This window comes from Mesoplodon bidens (genome assembly GCF_964165515.1).
Source record: "Mesoplodon bidens genome assembly, chromosome: 16".
NCBI classification, from domain to species: domain Eukaryota; kingdom Metazoa; phylum Chordata; class Mammalia; order Artiodactyla; family Ziphiidae; genus Mesoplodon; species Mesoplodon bidens.
The window spans coordinates 75,159,508-75,181,101 of record NC_138173.1 but is presented as its reverse complement, the minus strand read 5'-3'; the positions used below and the strand labels follow the sequence as shown (position 1 = coordinate 75,181,101).

At 46.4% G+C, this 21,594-nt stretch overlaps 1 protein-coding gene and 1 long non-coding RNA gene across 2 annotated transcripts; one reads left to right on the top strand and one right to left on the bottom strand.

The window, feature by feature from the left end:
- Positions 1-6,208: 6,208 nt before the first annotated feature.
- On the bottom strand, positions 6,209-9,586 carry CHRAC1 (chromatin accessibility complex subunit 1). Its single transcript, XM_081258090.1, has 3 exons — positions 9,337-9,586; positions 7,801-7,927; positions 6,209-7,225 (listed from the first exon to the last, which is right to left on the bottom strand). Exons 1-3 carry the CDS (start codon positions 9,481-9,483, stop codon positions 7,101-7,103), a joined length of 399 nt encoding a protein of 132 aa, XP_081114216.1. The 5' UTR covers positions 9,484-9,586; the 3' UTR covers positions 6,209-7,100.
- A 1,434-nt stretch (positions 9,587-11,020) lies between these two features.
- Positions 11,021-19,760, top strand: LOC308629998. Its single transcript, XR_014017755.1, has 3 exons — positions 11,021-13,978; positions 15,451-15,619; positions 19,674-19,760. It is a non-coding gene; the product is annotated as an uncharacterized lncRNA (long non-coding RNA).
- The last annotated feature ends 1,834 nt before the right edge of the window (positions 19,761-21,594 follow it).

The following is a 21,594-nucleotide window of genomic DNA, read 5'->3' as shown; positions in this document are numbered from 1 at the left end:
TTTAGGCATAAATCTTCTTTGCAAACCTGCTCATGTTCTAAGCTTTCTTCAGGTAGTGCCACCTGTCATTGCTTCTGCATACGATTAAATGGATTTTTGTTTTTGTAAAAGCATCTTAAATTTAGACATAAAATGGAGGGGACCCAGCTTTCTTTACAATGTGGATCTACCTCAGTTAAACAGTTGGGTGCTATTTACTAAGTCTGTCAAATTAAATTGGAAAAAGTAACAAAACAGTGACATATAACTCCACACAAAGCTTGAAATCATAATTTCTGTTTATTTAATAATATCTATTTATTTTGTGCCTTTTGTGTTGAATCCTAATGCATTGAAAACATCAGTATGAAGTTAAATATTTTATATTGTACCTGGGGAGAAAAAGCCCAATTGGCCGTGGAATTTGATAGATCACCCCAGCCAACTAAACACTAACGTGTACTGGAATCCCAACTGCCCTCTTGTGAAAAGAACCACAGAATTCTGTCCGAGAGCACATGTGACCGTTTACGAGCAAATCCCAAACCTCCTACGCATGTACTTGTAGCTATCACTTCGCTTTCTGTGCCAGGGAGGAAGGGGCGACCAAAACCAACGCACACACAAGCCCTCTTGTCACTGCTTTCTTACCACACGTGCCCTCCCGGCCCTCCTCTGGCGTATTTTACAAGTTTGTTTCATGAGCAGCGAACGGACTATTGTTGATTTCATCTCTCCCACCCTCCTGGCGTGGGTGGTGGTGACCATCGACAGAGGAAGGGAGGGCCACTGGCCGTGGGGGGGGGGGAGGGGTGCTGCCTACAGCAGCAGCCCCAGGGTTTCTGTAGGTTAGGATAGCTTTCTGGCAGGTGAGAAAATCGGACAGATCGATGAATTTCCATGCTTTTATATTGGGCAGTTTACAAGTCTAGACTTTTCCTACTATGGCAGTCTTTTTTAACTTAATTCTTTGGAGGTAAAACAGTATTTTGGAGTCTTAAGAATTTGATTTTATACCAATAAGAAATAAAAATTAGGGATCTTTCCTGTAATATATAGTTTTACTATTTTAAAGAGATCTCTGAATTTTACAAGAGAACCAACATTCCTTAGTGGCATAACTTTGAAAGTTGATTTGGGAGGCTTTTCGCTTCGGGATCTCAAAAAAATTGGGATGATTCTAGTTAAATGTTTTTAATTTTTAAAATTCCATCAGGTCAATACTTAAGCTATATTTTGTAAAGAGTAAATCATCCTTTAGTATGCTGCATGTAAAGATCAGCGTTGTTGCACTTTCTCAATAATAATAAATGCCCTACAATTGGCTCACCAGTAAGCATTTTGTTTTTTACCTGACAAGAGTACTTTGGGGCAGGTGATTAAATTTATATAGGTACCTCAAGAAAAAGAACCTGAATATGCTGCATTTTGTTTCTTTAGCTTTTATACGTAGCATTTTGTTCTGCTCTTATGATTTTGTTTAGATAGATGCTTTTTGGACCCCAGTAGACTGTTAAAAGAGATTTTAAAGTTACTCTTGTAGGGATACAGTATCTTTTTTTTTTTTTTTTTTTTTTTTTTAGTGTACTGCAATATCTGGTTCAAAGGTTGCCCACCAGGAGATTAATACTTTACCCAAATACACCTGAGAAAAAGGATACCATGTTTATAAGCAGACAATAATGTTCCCAATCCTTTCTGTTCATGCTGCTTTCTTAATTCTTTTCTCCATATCATCAAGAGGTTGGACGACTTATTTCTAAGGTCAGACTTAAACGTCATAGCATCTTAATGTTTTCAACACAGACCTCACGAAATCGCCATTGAGTAAGTAGCATGATCCTAAAGGTATTGCTGGCACTAGGCAGCCGGATCCATCTGGGCTCTGAAGAGCCGGTCTTCACACTTCTCTATTCCCCAGCACTCACCCCAAACTGAACAGACGGGGAGTGGTCTTGATTGACAAAGATTAAACTGGTGAAGAAAGCTCAAGGCTGAGACACTGAGCATCTATTGTCGTGTTTAAGCTTAGCTGGGTCCTTTAGAGTTTGTTTTACAGCTTACTAGGTTAAGTAGTTTGCACTATTTTTGCAATAAATTCATGGAAAACCTAACAGTTACTTGTTTTGTTTCTTACTGTGTGTATATAAACTAATACTAAAAAGTTTGGCATAGTGTTTTTTTCACCTCCTTACATAACCCTTAACATGCACAGAATGCTGTAAATCGGATACAATATGATGTGAATGATATTTTATAAGGTTATTTTGTATGGTGTCAATTTTGTTTTGCCTCATAGTATGTCAGCAAAAAACAAAATAAAATTCCTCGTATTTACAGCTGCCTCGCCCAAAGATCTTCTGTTTCCTCACATATTTGTTTGGGGACTTCCTTCCATATGGGTTAAGATTCCAGGCTTCTGAGGTGGAAGCACACCTTTGGTGATAGAAGTCTAGAGCCTTATTCCATGTTGGGCCCCTGAGAATTTGGGGTCTGGGGATAAAAGCATCAGGAATGAATTGAAGAACAAGTGTGGTACCTAGGATGAGCTAGGTGTTCCTACTCTAGCAGCCATGAGAAAAGAAGAAGAAAAAAGCCATTCAGCTAAACCCCAATCAAGTGCAAAGCCCTGAGCTCCATGTTGTGTGGGAATCAAAGCTGACCGCATCTGGGGTTCTGGGCCTGGTGACCTCCCTCTGGGTGGTGTTTGACTTCTGTCTGTACTGAAAGAATATGTGGTGTTGGGAAAGGAAAGGAGGGTTGGGTTAAGAAAACCCAAAAAATAGCTGAAAATCCCTAGGATGCACATTGTTGCTAAAGCAGGCCAAAGTTTTTGTTTTTTTTTTTTTGTTTTGAAACAGCCAAAGCTATTTTCTGATTTTTACGGAAAATGTTTTTAAGAAAAGAATAGGGCTTCCCTGGTGGCGCAGTGGTTAAGAATCCGCCTGCCAATGCAGGGGACACAGGTTCAAGCCCTGGTTCGGGAAGATCCCACATGCTGCGGAGCAACCAAGCCCGTGCACCACAACTACTGAGCCTGCACTCTAGAGCCCGCGAGCCACAACTACTGAGCCTGCGTGCCACAGCTACCGAAGCCCGCGCGCCTAGAGCCCGTGCTCTGCTACGAGACGCCACCACAATGAGAAGCACGTGCACCACGACGAAGAGTAGCCCCTGCTCACCGCAACTAGAGGAAGCCCGCGCGCAGCAACAATGACCCAACGCAGCCAAAAATAAATAAATAAAATAGAGAATAATGTGTTCATTATAGAAAATGTAAAAATTCAGATAAACATAAAGATAGAAACTGTAAATTATCTGTAATCACAACACTGAGAGGCAGTTACTCTTAGCACTCTGATGTATTCTATTCCAGGCTTTTTTTTTCCCCTAATAAAATGAAGATGTAGTTCTCTTTTTTTCTTTTCCCCTTAATGTATACAGGACCTAGTACTTCTTACTTCTTCTTGGTATCCAAAACCACAAAGCATCTTGGTGCCCACAGGCCCTGGGACATGCTAGCTGAAACGGAAAGAATACACACAAACTGCTGAGAGACCTACAGTATCCTTACTTAATAAATATGGCCTTACTTTGTTACATTCCCGTTATCTCACTATCATTCAATGGATGGCCAGAAGCAGTCATGATCTGACGGTGAAAACCTAAGTGTAAAAACAGCATACGATGATGTGATGTTATGTGAATTAGGAAAAGACTTCACAAAAGAAAACAGCTCCTTGATCAGAGGATGTACAAGGGATCTTTATGCTCCACAGAGGACAAGGAGCCCATCTCGGCAGGAATGGAAGGTTAATGTAGGAAAACAGTAGGATACAAAGCAGAGTAAGATCAGTGTCCAGGGCCTCGATTGCCAAGTTAAGAATTGACCCCATGGACAGTGCAGAGAAAACCACAGTTTTTTCAGCTCCAGTGAAGAGTGTAGTCTGGGATTTGAATCCTAGTTCCACCACTTCCTAGGTCTGCCTTGGACTAGTTCCTTAACCTGAGCTTTCATTCTCTTCTTTGTAAAATATGGATACTTTGCAAGTTGTGAAGATTAGATGAAAGGGCACAATGCACACAGAAGAGGCTCAGCCCCTAATGGCTACTCCAATATCAGCTGTTTTTGACGCTTCTTACCAGGAAAAAAAGATGAATCTTCATAAAAGTGTTTTGATAATCTGATAGCAGCATGCAAGATGGGAAGAGGAAAGAGGCTGTAAAGATGGTGAGGAAACCAGTTAGGAAGCTACTGTACTAGACCAGCATGTGGTTTAAGGAGGGACTGAGAAGGATGCAAGCTCCCTACATAACTGGATCTGAAGGGCTTATGACAGGTTAAGGATGTTTCAGCTGGTTACACACAAAAAACATTTTTCCTGGGCATTTCTTAAACAGCATCACGTTACTATAGGCAGAGGTACTGAAGGCAATGTGGCATTTGAAAGATACTGACACAGGAGATCTTTGTGACTCTGGGTTTGGTGACAAGTTTTTATATACAACAAGAAAAGCATGATCCCCAAAGGAAAAAAGTGATAAAATGGACTTCCTCAAAATTAAGAATTTCTCAAAAAAATAATTTCTGTTCTTTGAACAATGCTGTTAAGAGAATGAAAAGACAAGCCACAGGCAGGTAGAAAATAGGTGCAAATCACAAAATCTAGCAAAGGACTTGTATTCAGAACATAAAAAATTCTGAAACCCCAACAAAAAGAAAACAACCCAGTAAAAAGATGAGCAAAAGATTTGGACAGTTCAAATAAAATATATAGACAGTAAACAAGCAAATGAAAAGATGTTCAACATTATTTGTCATTAGAAAAATGCAAATTAAAACCAGCACCCACTAAAATGGCTAAAATTAAAGCAAAAAAACCTGATACCAAGTTTTGCAGAGGATGCAGAGCAGCTGAAGCTCTGGTTCACTGCTGGTGGGAATGCAAAATAGTACAGACACTTCAGAACACAGTTTGGTGGTTTCTGGTAAAATGAAATATGCAATTCCACTGAAGTGAAATGAAGTCGTATGGTCACACAAAACCTGTACCAAAGGCTTATAGAGCTTTATCTGTAATCATCAAAAACGGAAACAAGAAAAATTTTTGAGATTTTTAAAAGGAAAGAGAAAAAGAAAAAACAGGAAACAACCCAAATTGGGAATTATCCATTCACCTGTGGAATGGATAAACAAATGGTATATCCATACAAAGGAATGCTACTCAGCAATAAAAAAGAACAGACTGCTGATACCTGCAACAACATGGATGATTCTCAAATGCACTATGCTAAATATAAAAAAGATTCAAAGGCTACTACTATGTGATTCCATTTACATGACGCTTTGGAAAGATGGGTGGGCAAACCGTGGTCTGTGGGTCAAATGTGGCCTGCTGTGTTTCTGTATGGCCTATAAGCTAATAATGGCTTTTACATTCTGAAATGGTTGGAAAAAAGGCAAAAGATTTCATGACACATGAAAATTATTTAAAATTTAAATTTCAGTGTCCAGAAATAAAGTTTTTTTGAGGTACAGCCACGCTCATTCCTGTATGTGTTGACTGTGGCTGCTTTTGAACTACAACAGCAGACTTGACTAGTTGTGACAGAGATTATGTAGCCCATAAAACTTCAAATATTTTCCACATGGCCCTTTCCAGAAAAAGTCTGCTGACTCCTCCTCTGGGGGCAGAGAATAGCTAGATCGGTGGCTGCCAAGGTAAAGGGTAGGAAGGAGTCTGACCACGAGGGAATTGGGGGCAGGCGACAGAACGGTTTTATCTTAACTGTCGTGGTGGTTACACGACTCTGCGTCTGTCAGAACTCAGAACTGTTCACCAAAAAGTGGACTTTAACATAGTTTAAAATAAATTTTAAAAACAAGAGGGACAGAAAACATCAGTGAGTGGTTGCCTGGGGATAAGGGAAGGAACTAACTCCAAGGGTATACAGAGGAATATTTGGGGTGATGGAACTATTCTATATATTGATTGCTTACACAACCAACAGAATGGACGTTAAAGGGTGATTTTACTGGATGAAAATACGAACTCAATTGGAAAAAAAAAAAAGGCAAAAGCCAAAATTTACCCTATGTGAAAAAAAGTAGGGCTTATGGTTTTCTCTTGTGGACAGTAAAAACAATTACTATGGGTGTAAAGAAAGGAACAGTAAAATGAGAGTGATCTTCAGTATACAAAATGCTTCATAATTTTTTAAGAAAAACGTGCTTATGCAGAGGTAATATTTCTTACTGTATTTGACCTAATGATTTGACTTGAAATTTTTCTCCAGGAATAAAAGTATTAGAAAGTGCTCATTTTTGGACCTCCCCGGCGGTCCAGTGGTTAAGACTCTGCGCTTCCACTGCAGGGAGCGCGGGTTCGATCCCTGGTCGGGGAGCTAAGATCCCACATGCCTCACGGCGCCGCCAATAAAAGGGAAAAATAAAAAGAAGAAAGTACTCACTTTTAAATTTCACAAATGTTTCCAGATAATAAGCAGGGCATTAGAATAATAGAGGGTTCTAAAACTAGTTCCATAAAACATTTCACTATAAAAATATATAAACAGCTTTTAAAAAAGAAAAATTTATTTCTTTACAGTTAAAAAAAAAATTCAGTATTTGGACATACACAAAGCCAGAAATTTTCTTCAAATACGAAAATTCAAATGTAACATACTACCCAGAGACTACACATTTAGCTAAAACAGGATCTAGCTGTTCACAAGAACGAATTTCAAAATATACATATGTGAATTTACACACTGATATTTAGAAGTTCTTCAAAATCTATCTGTAAACTAGAAAGTTAAGCAAAGTTGTCTTTGCCTCTATAGCTTACAGCTGCAGACTGGCTGTGTCTCACAGTACGCAGCCCTTTCTTGGTCCTCTCCCACTCCAGCTGCAGTGTGGGCCTGGGGAAGAGAAGCTGCTGTCTGGGTTCCTTTCCTTTTGGCTATTTATGGCAGAGGTACATTATGCTTGGTCTCAGCCAGGAAAGAACATAATATACGTGAAGTCTCTGAAGAGTGAACAGACTAATGCCTGCTCCAGAGCAAAGGTGCTGATCCACGAGGGTCCTCACCAGGCTGATCTCTAAAGCACTTTTTTTGGTTTAGGATTCCACTTCATCGTCATCACTCTCATCGTTGTTGTCATCCTCCTCCTCCTCCTCTTCTTCCCTCTTCTCTTTAAGTGTTTTCAGATATTTACTAGCTAAAATCTTCTTTGGTAATATATCTTAAAAACATAAAGCTAACATCAGCAATGCAAATTTCAAACGTGCTAGTTCCTGCTATGACCTCTAAAACAGGTTCCAAGACAAGTCAAAATTCAGACTACATAGCAGGAAACCAGCACTGCCTCTGGACGAAGGCTCAACACCTGTATCAGTGCCTGCAAACCACACTCTGCTCTGTCCTGGCACCCACTAGGAGCGGCCCTGCCGGACCCACCTGACACAGCGGCTGGCCCCAAGGGTCACCGGACGCTCTTTTTTAGCTGTGGTGCACACAGCCTGTTCCACAGCAACAACTACGGGTTTCTGCTTCCACAGCCAAGTAAGGACGAGTCTGAGGGGGTGGGCTGCCCAGCTCCCACATCCACCCAAACAGCCCCGTGCAGGTGCCAACTTAATTCCTACTCTAGGTGAGCTGCATTACAAACATGCTCCACTAAACAAAACTAAAACTCTCGCCCCAAGCCAGGTAAACTCTGACACCTGGAGAGAGCAGCAAAATGTCATTTTCAGTGAAAGCAGAAAAAGAGCAGGGAAAAAGCTGTTTTTTAACCAGAATGTTTCAAAGGCTAAGTACCTGCAAGAAACTGAAACGTTTCCGATTCCTCTGCGGTATCTGATAAATCACTGTAAGTGAGTGCTTTCTTTTCTTTTCCACTGCCATGTCTGTAGGAATAGGTGGCGAGATATTGAACAAAGAGTTCCTGAAAGAAAATGAGAAAGTTAAGATGAAAGGTGTGCTTTGAAAATTTACCACAGACCTTACTTTTTAATTACATTAAGCTTAGATGATTTCAGATTATCTTGGTTCATCGAATTGCAGAAAATCACTGGAGAAAGGAGACATACGAGGTCGGAAAGAAAGCAAGGCTGAATTAAAATTGGCAGGGCAGCAGGAATTTCCCGGAAGTTTATTTTAGATTTCTAACTTACGAAACATATTTAAAAGCCATACAACAAGGAATCGTGTTTGTTTAATGCCCAATCGCTACAGTTAGAAAGGGGGGCAAGAGACCATCCAAAAATTCTATGCCAGGAACAGACTTTTAGTCTTGTATTTGACTACACTGTGTCTAAGGTGGTCCGCCTACAACTGTAACAGTCACTAGCTTGAAGGTAAAAAATGGTCAGCTTGCCATTCTGCCCGGACACCTTTCCGAGGGCAGCCCATCTGAGCTGAGCCCCTCTGTTTTACTATAATTCCATCTAAGTTAGTCAAGAAGGGATTAAAGGAGTGCCTGCAAATCTCTTAACTCCTTAAGACCTACAGAACGAAACTGTACAGCTATCCCCAGACCATGTGATTCCCCCGCTCCCTTAGCTCTGACCAACGCACCGCACCGGACGCCGTCTACCGAACTAGCCAGCCTGGGAAACAGACTCGAAGGGAAGTTAAAGCAAGTGAGGGAGACTCTGCAGCAGAAACCTGGCCCAGGGTAAGAACAGGAAGGTCTGGCCTACCTAGACCAAATTAAGAGACAAAATCATCTATCTGGACCTAGGAGGGGGCTAAAACTCAGGCCCCCGAAATTACTTCAATTCTGGCCCAGGAGACTGGGAGAGGGTGGGCGAGCGGCTGGGCCGGGCCGTACCTCCTGAGGGAGCCGCCGGCCCTCTCAATGAACAGTTTTGAGGAGCTAGGGCCCAAAGCCGCGAAACAGCCCGGAAGCGACAAAAGGAGAGACTTTGGGGCCCGGAGTACGGTGACTGGAGGAGGAGGAGGAGGAGGAGGAGGAGGCACCAAAGAAGGCCCGCGCACCTCCAAGCCACCGCCCAGGCCAAACCCGCGCGAGGAAGGGCGGGAGCGGAGTGGGCGTGGCGACCGGCGCGCGAGGGAGGGCGGGAGCGGAGTGGGCGGGGAGACGGGCACGCGAGGGAGGGCAGGAGCGGAGTGGGCGGGGAGACGGGCGCGCGAGGCGCCGGATGGGCGGGGCGAAGAGCGCGCGCGGGAGCTGGGGCGCGCGCGGCGTGGGAGGGCAGTGAGGCGGCTCTCAAAAGGACGCGCGCGCGCACGCGAAGGGGACTGGGCAGCTCGGCGGGGCCCGGCGGGGTGCGATGGTTCCGGGTGGCCCCCACCGCCCCAAGCTCCTCCTCCCCGCGCTGCCCGCCTCACCGTGGCCTTGGCCGTGAGCACCAGCGCCTCCTGGTTGATGCTGGACACCTCGGGGGAGCTCTTCATGATGACCCGGATGCGGGACAGGGGCAGCGACACCAGCCGCTGCTCGCCGCACTTCTCCTTGCCCACGACCACGTCCGCCATCTCTGCGCCCCGCCCCCGCGGCGGCAGCCCCTAACCGCCGCGAGGTGGCCGGCCTACACGGTCGGTGCGGGAGCGGCGTCCCGCTGCCCCGTGGGAGTTGTAGTGTTGGGAGGCGCGGCCGCGGGACGGACTACAAGCCCCGTGATGCCGCGCGCCCCCGAGGCTGTGCAGACGGAGCGGAAGGGCGGCCAGCAGATACGGCGGGGAGGGGGTCGGGGGAGACCGTCGGTGGGGGTTCTACCTGTGTGATGCTGAGAAGTACCATGAAGGAAAACAAAGCAGTTTAAGAAGATAGAAACCGGGGCAGTAAAGGAGAAGGCTGGGCAGCGAAGAGAGAAAACAGCCCTGTTTATGAGAAAGCGCTTTGCCGGGGAAAGGAGCGACAGGCAAAGGCCTTTCAGGAAGCTCAAAATGACCACTGTGTGGACCAGGTGTGCTAGGCGAAGTCTGAGAGGTAGCCAGGGACTAGGTCCTGCTGGATTTTATTCTAAGAAAAATGGGAAGTATCAAAGGGATGATGGGCTGTGTCTTAAGTTTTCGAAAGATCCCTCTGGCTGCTGAGTGTGAATAGACCAGAGGGGAGTCGTGAGGATAGGGAGGTTGTAAGGGTGGAAGCAAAGAGATTGTAGAGTAGAAGGTGATTGCAGGTGATGAATTGGATACCAGTGTGGCTAAGGCGAAATGAGCTAGGAGAAGAATGATGAGAAGTAGCCATGGGCCAGACCAGATAGGGCCTTGTACGTCATGGAATTCTTTCCCAGAGAGTTGGGAGGCCTGGGGAAGAGTAAGGTGGTCCCACTTAAGTTTTACAAGCAATACTCAGGTTGCTGTGTGTAAATAGACCAGAGAGGGGTGAGAACGGAGGCGGGCAGAGAGTGCAGTTAGGAAGCTGTAACGGGGATGGAGGCGGACGGTGGGTTAGACTACAGTGGAGGTGGTAGAAGTAGGGTAGGATTGGGGATCTAATTTGTAGAGCCAACGGTTGTCTACGAAAATTCAATTATCTATCAGAAAGAAAAAAGGATTTTATTCGAGCCAAACTGAGGATTATCACCTGGGAAGCAGATTCTCAGAGAGCTCTGAGAGCTCTTCCTCCTGTTAGAAGTCGAAGGTATAGTCTGTACATTTTTGAGACAAAGGATCGTACGTCAAAATGACATACTGGGGCTTCCCTGGTGGCACAGTGGTTGGGAGTCCACCTGCCGATGCAGGGGACACAGGTTCGTGCCCCGGTCCAGGAAGATCCCACATGCCGTGGAGCGGCTGGGCCCGTGAGCCATGGCCACTGACCCTGCGCATCCGGAGCCTGTGCTCCGCAATGGGAGAGGCCACAACAGTGAGAGGCCCACGTACTGCAAAAAAAAAAAAAAAAAAAAAAATGACATACTGATGTTTTACTTAAAGTTCACCAAGGATACATAGTCCAGGTAAGCAGGTAAAAAGCGGGCAGCAAGTCACCATGACCCCCCTACAGAGCTGGGAAAGAACAGTGTTCTTTTAAGAAGTTACATTGCGGGCTTCCCTGGTGGCGCAGTGGTTGAGAATCTGCCTGCTAATGCAGGGGACACGGGTTCGAGCCCTGGTCTGGGAAGATCCCACATGCCACGGAGCAACTAGGCCTGTGAGCCACAGCTACTGAGCCTGCGCGTCTGGAGCCTGTGCTCCGCAACAAGAGAGGCTGCGATAGTGAAAGGCCCGCGCACCATGATGAAGAGTGGCCCCCGCTTGCCACAACTAGAGAAAGCCCTCGTACAGAAACGAAGACCCAACACAGCAAAAATAAATAAATAAATTACTAAACTCCTACCCCCAACATCTTAAAAAAAAAAAAGAAGTTACATTGCTAGCGTCAGAAGAAAGAAAAAAAAATTGATCTTTACAGTTGAGCAGGCACGCCCATCTTTGCAGAGCGCTAACGCGTAGTGCAGGTGCACACTGCACGTTAGGGAGAGAGGGACGAGGCCCAAACAAACAGAATTTTATGATTAATTTTTTTCCTTGTCCTGCCCTGAAATAGAAATTTTATTTCATCAGAGTCTTGCTAATGTGATGTGGAGTATGAGTGAAAGGATGGTAGTGCTGTTTACTGAGATGGGGAACCCTGCGGGAGGAGCACATTTAGCAGAGGCGTAGTTTGGAGCAAGTTAAGTCTCAATTGCCTGTGAACACTCGTGGCAATGTTGAGGGGCAAACTGGCTATTCCAGCCTGTAGGAGTTCAGGCCGGAGCAGTGAATTACAAGCCAGCCTTGTCTAGGTGGGAGTTAAAACCAAGGACCTGAATGAAAGTACCTGGGAGGAGAGTGTGGATAAAGTAGAAAGATCTAAGGACCACGAACTGGGATACTCCGGCGTTCTGAGATGGAGAGGAGAAGGAAAATCCAGCAAAAGAAACTGGGAAGAAGTGGCCATTGAGTAGGAGGAAAACCAAGAGATCATGTGTCCATAAAGTCATTCGAAGAAAGTTTTTCTGAAAGGAGAAACTGATCAACTGGATTGGATACTGCTGGGAGGCGGAATAAGATTGTCCCACCATTCACAACAGCATGACCCCAGGCAAAGCAAGTACTCTCTCTGAACCGCTGTTTCCTCATTTGCAAAGATGAGACAGGAGAGTCGCACCTGTCTTGGGGTTGTTAAAAGGTGTGAACATGCCTGGCACATGAAGATTAAAGTTGTCCCCCCATCCATCCAGCACTGCCTCCCTCACAGGTCAGCAGGGAGCATCAAAGGAGCTGAGAACGAGAAAGCTCTTTGTCAACTGTACAGCACCCTGCAAAAGCCTAAACTACTATGTAAAGTCTCAGGGTTCCAGCTGCAAGGTCCTGTCACTCCAATCAACTTTGATTTCAAAGTTCATATGAAAGGAGTCTGGAAAATTAAAAGTAGGTCTTGTTTAACCTTTCTGATTTCCATTCTGTCCATCACTTAGGTAATGATTACAAAATATAAAATGCGTACTTGCAGAGCGTGTTTCTGCAAGTTTAGTGGGTTCTGAAAATCACTGCTCTTCAGTCCTGAAGAGCGAAGGCCGGAGAGCCCAGATGACCCAGATTGCTGACGTTTGTAGTGCCAGAGAAGTTTTCCCATCTACCTTCAGCCGTGATGACCCAGTCATCTTAGCACCTGCTGTGTGCTTTGTCATCACAAGGACACAAGGACATCGCAAGGACAGTGTCATCTTCACCACTGTGACCTCAGGTCTTGGTCCAGTAGCACCCAGTACATGTCAGGCACTTCTAGGCACAAAGGAAAGGTACAGGCAGCGAGCAGGACAGCTATGGTCCTTGCTCTCATGGAGCGTAGTTTCAAGTACAAGCGAGACAAGAAAAATAACACCTCCTGTGGTAAGTGCTATGAGGAAACAGACCAGTGTGAGAGTAGTAAGACAGCCTCTCTGAGAAGTGAGATTTAAGGTCAGATCTGGAGGACATGCAGAAGGGCTGGGACAAGATGAGCACTCTGAACAGAATAGCCTGTGGGAAAACACCTGAGAAGGAAGACGCCTTGGCAAATCTGAGGAATAAAAAGGCCAGTGTGGCTGGAGCTTAGTGAGTGGGACAGCACTGGAGAGGTGATGAGCAAGCTAGGTGCCACCTGCTCGGGCAGGCAGGTGAGAAGCTTGGCTTTCGTTCTGAGAGCGATGGAAAGCCACAAGAGTCTTGAAGCAAGGGAGTGGATCTAACTTAAAAGCTCTTCCCGCTTGCCGAGGGATGACTGAATGGCACCATGCCCTGTGCAGAGCAGAGATAGAAGGTGCTGTTCAGCCTGCAGGATTCAGCTCCAAAGCAAAGGAGTGCCTTTCCTCCATAAGCTAGCTGTGCAAGAGGGTCCTTGGGTCCACACGAGAAGCAAGCTGACATTTTTCAGTCTTTAGATGTTTTGCTTCTCTAGCAGGTTACTGCTTTTTGATCAGGTTTGTCTTTCTCTTCTGGCATGTTTGAGAGCAGGATGGGTTAAGTTTAGGAAAGAGGACAGAAGAGGAAGGCTCAGAAAAGGGCCAGAAGAATTCAAGGAGACGAGGGTGAGAAGCTCAGGTTGCAGAACTGCCAGGGCATCTTGTTGTCACTAATCATTTTGAGAAGTAAGGAGTACGGCAAAGACAAATCTGCAGAAAAGGGGGAAAATGCTCAGCATTCAAAAAAAAGAAGCTTCAAACCTAAGACAGTGGGAGAATGAAGCAATCTATGATCGTCAGAGTTTCGCTGCACTAGAAAAAGCACAATGAGTTAGTAGATCATCCTGTGGTTGGTGCTCCTCTCCATCAGCCCAATTACCCTCACGACATCTCAGGTGTGCCCATTGCTTCTGCTGCCTTCCTTGTTCCCTGCTGTATCTGTACCTGGGGTGCTGGGAGGTGGGTATCTACACTTCCCAGAATCTTCCGCCAGCTGGCTTCTGGTTAGATTCTGCCAGTGGGAGACCCAGGTGAGAGAGTGCAGTTGCGGATGGAGGAGGAGACATCGTTTTACGGTTGTGTGAAGGCATTGGCAGCAGGTAGGGACACTGTGGGGGGGGGGCAGGGGGAGGTGGGGACTGGGGTGGTGGGGGAGGGTGGTGGGGGGAGGGGGGATTGGGGTGGCTACAGTGAGTCGTCTGCACTGGGTGGGGGTCGTCTGCGGGGAGTGTGGGCCCGGCCCCCAGCCAGGAATAGTAGCAGCATCCTGATCTCTGAGCAGCACCTCAGCACCACATCCCTCGTGCTCCTGCAGCTCTTCCACATCCTTGAAGTCAATTCTCGGCCTTAAATCCCTCTCTGTCTGAACTATCTAAAGAAATTTCTGCTTTCCTGGTTGAATGTTGAAACACATGTACTTGGTCCCAGGAAACAGACCCAGGAAAATGGGAATCTGGGGCTGGTTATCTGATCTGATTGTGCTGGTGCAGGGATGACCTCCCTGACAGCATGCCCTGGCCAAACAGTCACTTAAGTTGTCACCTGCTATTGCCTGGATGGACGGCTCGCTGAAGACAAGGCTGCCCCAAGTCGGTGGAGCCTTGTGGGATGGGCTTCTCGTGAGGCTGGGAGAGGTTTCAGAAAGAAAATTGAAAGCTCGGACTATAAATTCTCAGATCAAGCCCTAAGCCATTCCTTATCTTTTGTAGCCTCAGGGCTAATGGGGCTAAAGGTCACACCTGCCTTTAATCCTACCTGAGGTGTAATTATGACAGAAGTTGAATTCACAGCTTCACCTGGGCTTTTCTGTGAAGTTAGGCTGTTTATTGGGAAGAGAGGGGTCCTGAGAATTAGAAAAGGGACAGTTGGGAGGATACAAGCAGTCATTTAACTCCCCATCCCTCTGAGCCTCTTTGTCAGTGAAATAGCCCCCCTGCCTGCCTGAGATCAGTCTTCTCCTGCTTGAAGTCCTACTAATGAGCTCATCTGTGCTTACCTGGCAACAGGGATGCTGAGTCTTCTCAAGACTCACCCCCTCATTAACTCCAGTCCATAACCGGAGTCAGATCCCAGCATGCCCCAGGGAAGCAACAGCAAAGCCCGATTTAGGAGATGTTCACACAGTGAAAGAATTGCAGCATATTCATGCATTTATCATCAGAAACTTGGCGAGTGTGAGGTGAGTGGATTCTAACGGCACCAGTCCAGGTGGACAGAGTTTAATGTAGGTTTGGGCTGAATTTATCAATATAGCCAATTTACCAGAGATTCTGGATTCGGTGTGTGTTCGCTCCAACAGCTAGGAGGGGCTTGATCAGTTTGCTTAGCTAAGCCGGTGGAGTGAGGTTTGGAGTGACCTGCGCTGGTGGCTCTCTGACTTTTAAAGACTACTTGAACATCATCCCAGTGTGCTGCTCTGACCCATTCACAAGATAACTCTGCAGATCTAGGCCAGGGTGTCTGTGGTAAGAAGTTCTGGCAGATCCCAATAACAGAGTCATAGCACAGACTCTCAGGGGCTTGGAGCAAAGATATATCTTCTGCAAATAACTATTCTCCATTTGAACCACAGCTCCAGATTTTCTGCTGGACACTGGTAGGGACCAAATGCCAGACCCCATGTGAGTGTGTGAGCTGAGCTGGGTGTGACGTGCTCCACTGAGCCACATGCCACACTCCACCATCGAGGGGAGGTCGACGTGGACGATGCTATCAGCCTTGAGCAGGTCCCAGAAGCACAGGTAAGTCACATGAACAGGTGGCTGAGACTCCCAGGGCACCTGCTCCATCCCCCCACACCCCACAACAATGGCCTCAGTGGACTCTCTGTGGGCAGAAGAGTGAAGAAGGAAAACGCAGACCCAGTTAATAGATTGCTTTGTAATATGCTGGCACCACGCAGACCTGGAATGCTGTGCAAAACAGCTTCCCCCAGTGTGCCCGAAAGGTAGAGGTGAAGGGGTTCCCCCAGAAGGCCACCTGCCTGGGCGGAGAGAAAGCCAGAGTTCCAGGATCTACAGCAATGCAGGGGCAGCAGCTATCAGATGGTCTGGGAACTTGGAAAGCACAAGATTGGAGGCTTAAAGACAAAAAGGTCTGGGGAAGGGGTTTGTGGATGAACTTCTCAGAATGAGGAGAGATGTGAGGGGAGGTGTAGCCCGTGTCCATACTCACCAAAGGGCTCCTACACGGGAGGCCTCTAATAAACAAGGGGCAGGATGCCTCACTTGTACACGTCATTTGTTCTCTTTCTCCAGCCACCCTCTGGCACTACCCAGTGCTTGCTCTATTGAGCTTATGTATAGTGGCCATGGCCGCATCTGATGCTGATGCAGCAAGGATGTCATCAAAGACCTTGGGTCTTTCCATCTTTCTGCTCTGTCATTCTTGGCATGCTGGTTTTAGGCCTCATGCTTATTGCCTCATGGTTCCAAAAAGGCCACTGCTGTCCCAGACTTCCTCACTGCATTAGACAGGAACAAGGGGAAAGGGCCATAGGCAAAAGGCTCTTTCCTCATTAGGTGTCAAGCCTTTGTCTTTTTACTAAGGAAGGGGAGGTCTCCTTAGCAGTCTTCCCCTTACATCTCATTTGTCAGAATTGGGACCTGAGACCAATTACTGGCCAAAGGGAATGAGACTGCTAGGATTGCTTTATACCAATTAAGATTTATCCCCTGGGGCTATCTTCCTGAGATCAAAGGGTATCTGATCCCTACTGACAAAAATTGAGGGGGTGGGAGGTGAGGTTTGAGGCAGGGAATGGTTGTAGGTTAGGCAATGACCAGTACTTGCCAAAGTTGCCAACATTTAAAATTCTGGAGATTTCACTTATAAGTCTAACTGGAAGAGTGGGAGGGGCAGACAACATGACCCCACATTGCCTCATGGCAAAGCTGGCTGTCGTTGTTAGATGAGTCACGTGCTCTCGGGTTGGCCACCATCCCCACCACTCCCTATCACTCACCTGTCTGCCTCACCATTTCCACTGCCTGCTTGACTCCTGTGAACATTTGAGTTTGTGACCCCCGACTTAGGACGTTGTTTTAGAAAGATCTGTTTACTTGTGTGTTTATCCCACTGGGCTGGCACGGTGTTTGGCATGTAAGATGTAAATAAGGCCAAAAAAAGAAGCTCTTCCTAATAAGCCAAGCTATCACATTACATAAGAGGAGTGGTAAAGGCTTTGCCATCACAAAGACCTAAATTACTAAATTACTAGCTCCCGCAGTCTGACTCTCTTGTTTCTCATCTGTAAGATGAGGCTAATCACATCTGCTCCCCAGCATCCCTGAGAAGCTTATATGGTATAAAGTTTATATGCATATAAAGCCCCAGGCAAAAAACGTAGAAGTTCCCTGTTCCTTCTCCAAGAAGGAGGAATAACCAAAGTTGAAATGAATTTGGGATGGAATTCGGAAGGGAGATTTTTAAGAGCTGAGGCTACCTCTTATTAGGTTTGCATGGCTAGAAGTGCTTAATAAATATTTTATAATGATAATAATGATCATTTAGCTCAATAAAATATAGTTATACAAATTGTAAAAATATAATTATGCCAGGTTGTCATTATAGATAATGGCCGGAATACAGGGATAATGTGGGCAAACCAGAGCCCACCGTGGTGATGGCTGCCAGCATGCAGGCAGCTTGCAGAGATTTTCATGTGGGGAGTGGAGGGGGAGGGGCTGGCATCTGGTGGGGGGAGCAATCTGGGCCAAGGGGAAAGGTTGCCGGGAGCCACACTGAACAGAGCCTCAGGGTCCAGGTTGGAGTAGTGGGAAGTCACTGGAGAGTTTTCAGTGGAAAAGTGACAGATGAGAGCTGACATACGATTTTTTTGGATAAATTTTTTATTATGGCAAAATATAACAAAATTTATCTTTTGAACCATTTTTAAGTGTACAGTTCACTAGCATTAAGTACATTCACACTGCTGTGCGGCCATCACCACCATCCACCTCCAGAACTTTTTCATCTTCCCAAAGTGAAACTCTGTCCCCATGAAACACTAACACCCCAGTCCCTCCCCCAGCCCCGGGCCCCACCCTCCTACCTTCTGTCTCTATGAACTTTACTCCAGGTTGCTCATATAAGTGGAATCACACACAGCATTTGTCCTCTTGTGACTGGCTTAGCTCACTGAGCATAATGACCTCAAGGTTCATCATGTTGTGGCACACGTCAGAACTTCCTTTTTTTTTTTAGAAGGATTTCTTTTTAATTTAATTAATTAATTAATTTTTGGCCACACTGGGTCTTCGTTGCTGTGCACGGGCTTTCTCTAGTTGCGACAAGCGGGGGCTACTCTTTGTTGCAGTGCAGTGGCTTCTCTTGTTGCGGAGCATGGGCTCTAGGTGTGTGGGCTTCAGGAGCTGTGACACGTGGCCTCAGCAGTTGTGGATCACGGGCTCCAGAGCTGCGCTCAGTAGTTGTGGCGCATGGGCTTAGTTGCTGCACGGCATGTGGGATCTTCCTGGACCAGGACTCAAATCCGTGTCCCCTGCATTGGTAGGCGGAGTCTTAACCACTCCGCCACCAGGGAAGTCCTTCCTTCTTTTTTAAGGCTGAATAATATTCTGTTGTATGGATGGACCACATTTGGTGGACCACATCCACATCCATTGTATAGATGGACCACATCCATCCATGGGTGCTTGGGTTGCTTGCGCCTTTTGACTGTTGTGACTAATGCTGCTATGAACATGGGTGTACAAAGGTCTGTTCCAGTCTCTGCTTTTAACTGTTGGATATATATATATATACATACACACACAGACCCAGAAGTGAAGTTGCTGGATCGTATGGTAATTCTGTGTTTAATTTTTTGAGGAACATCCGTAGTTTTTTCCACAGTGGCTGCACAATATTCATGTTCCCACCAGCCATGGATAAGGGTTCCAGTTTCTCCACACCCTAGCCAACATTTTTGTTTGTTTGGCTTTGATAATAGCTTTCCTAGTCGGTGTGAAGTAGTATCTCATTGTGGTTTGGATTTGCATTTCCATAATTAGTGCAGTTGAGCATCTTTTCACAGGCTTATTGGCCATTTGTCTATTTTCTTTTTTTAATTTTATTGGAGTATAGTTGCTTTACAATGTTATGTTAGTTTCCACTGTACAGCAAAGTGAATCAGCTATATGTATACATATATCCCCTCATTTGTACATTTTCTTTGGAGAAAAGTCTATTTAAGTCCTTTGCCCATATTTTAATCAGTTGTTTGTTTTTTGCATTTGAGTTGTAGTTCTTTATTCTAGATATTAACCCCTTATCAGATACATGATTTGCAAATATTCTCTCCCATTCCATGCCTGCCTTTTCACTCTTGATTGTGTTCCTTATTCTTTTTTTTTTTTTTTTGCGGTACGCGGGCCTCTCAGTGTTGTGGCCTCTCCCGTTGCGGAGCACAGGCTCCGGACACGCAGGCTCAGCGGCCATGGCTCACGGGCCCAGCCGCTCTGCGGCATGTGGGATCTTCCCGGACCGGGGCACGAACCCATGTCCCCTGCATCGGCAGGCGGACTCTCAACCACTGTGCCACCAGGGAAGCCCCTGATTGTGTTCCTTGATGCACACGAATTTTTAAGTTTGATGTAGTCCAACATATTTATTTTTCACTTTTGTCACTTCTGCTTTTGGTATCATAGCCAAGAAATCATTGCCAAATACAATGCTATGAAGCTTTTCCCTGTTTCTTCTAAGAATTTTATAGTTTTAACTCTTAAGTTGTGGTCTTAGATCCATTTTGAGTTAATTTTTGTATATAAGGTGAATTCAACCTCATTCTTTTTGCAGGTGGATGTTCAGTTTTCCCAACATCATTTGCTGAAAAGACTGTCCTTTCACCATTGAGTGGTCTTGGTACTCCTGCTGAAAATCATTTGACCTTGTATGCAAGGGTTTATTCCTGGGCTCTCTATTCTATTCTATTTGTTAGTGTGTCTGTCTTTATGCCAGTACCAACACTGTTTTGATTATGACAGCTTTTTTGTGTTTTTTTTTTTGCGGTACACAGGCCTCTCACTGTTGTGTCCTCTCCCGTTGTGGAGCACAGGCTCCGGATGCGCAGGCTCAGTGGCCATGGCTCACGGGCCCAGCCGCTCTGCGGCATGTGGGATCTTCCCAGACCGGGGCACGAACCCGTGTCCCCTGCATTGGCTGGCGGACTCTCAACCACTGCGCCACCAGGGAAGCCCTGTTCTTCTTTTTAAAGATTATTTTGGCTATACAGGTCCCTTGAGATTCCATATGAATTGTGGGATGAATTTTTCTGTTTCTACAAAAACAAGTCATTGGCTGATGCATGATTTTAACTTGGGGGTGTAGTAATCATGGAAGCAGTTAACAGGCAGTTCAGACAAGAATTGCTGGTGTTTCTGAATGGCGTGGTAGCATTGGACATACAGAAACCTGGAGGGATTTGGGAAGTGTTTGGATGGTGAAATCAATAGGATTTAGTGATAGATTGGATGTGGGTGAGGAGGGAAAAAGGAATCAAGAATGATTCCTTGGCTGTGGATGAAAGCAAACGGTGGTGGCCATTTCTGGGATGGAAAGAATGGAGAAAGAACAGGTTTGGGAACCAGGGGTGTCAAGAGTTCCTCTGAGGGCACAGATGACTGGGAGACAGCCAGATGGAAAGACAGGCAGCTATACCACGGACACCCAAGCTTGGGGCACAGGGGAGACTGCAGGGCTGGGGAGAGAAATATGAGTGTCAGTACTGGATGGGTGATGTGTAGAGCCCAGAGGCTGGTCAGGCGACCAAGGAAAGAGAGTGGCTGGAGAAGGGAGGTCCAAGGAGCCAGCCAACCTGGTTATTCAGCGCTTGGGACCCGGAGGAGGAGGAGTCAGCAAAGGTGGCTGTGAGCTCCTGGGGAGATTGTGCCCAAGCATGGACACACCCAGGGGCCCACCCAGGGGCCGGGCTCCTCCATGACTGCGTCCTGGGCCGGTGCCCTGTGGCTGCACGGAGGCGCCCAGCGTTTGAGGAGGCAGCGGGGCAGCAGGACCAACTGGGCAGCATCCTCCTTAGCCGTGGGGTTGGGAAGCCCCAGCCACCTATGAGCCCACTTCTGGCCACCACTCTCCACCAGGCCCCCCGCATGTCCCTTCTTCATGCCTCTCCACCCCCTTGAAGGCTTTCCTCACTGCCTCCCCTGTGTGCCCCCCTCCTCTGGCTGACCCCATGTGTGGCCCCTGTCCAGGCAGCTGGAGCCTGTGGAGCCCCTGCAGACAGTCAGTGTGCTTTATTCATCTTTGTTTTCCCAGTGCCCAGTACTGAGCCTGGAACATGGGTCTCTGGATGGAGAGATTAAGGGGTAATTTTGAAATTATTTTTTCACTACTGTTCTAACTTCTATACCCTGAGCATGTATTATTTGTGTAATTATTAAAAATAACAAAAGATTAAAAAACACCCAGAGGGACTTCCCTGGTGGCACAGTGGTTAAGAACCTACCTGCCAATGCAGGGGACACGGGTTCAAGCCCTGGTCCGGGAAGATCCCACATGCCGCGGGGCAACTAAGCCCGTGAGCCGCAACTACTGAAGCCCGCGTGCCTAGAGCCCGTGCTCTGCAACAAGAGAGGCCTGTGCAGTGCAAAGAAGGGTAGCCCCCGCTCGCAGCAACTAGAGAAAGCCCGCGTGCAGCAACAAAGACCCAACCCAGCCAAAAATAAATAAATAAATTTAAAAACCACCCAGAGCAGTGGAA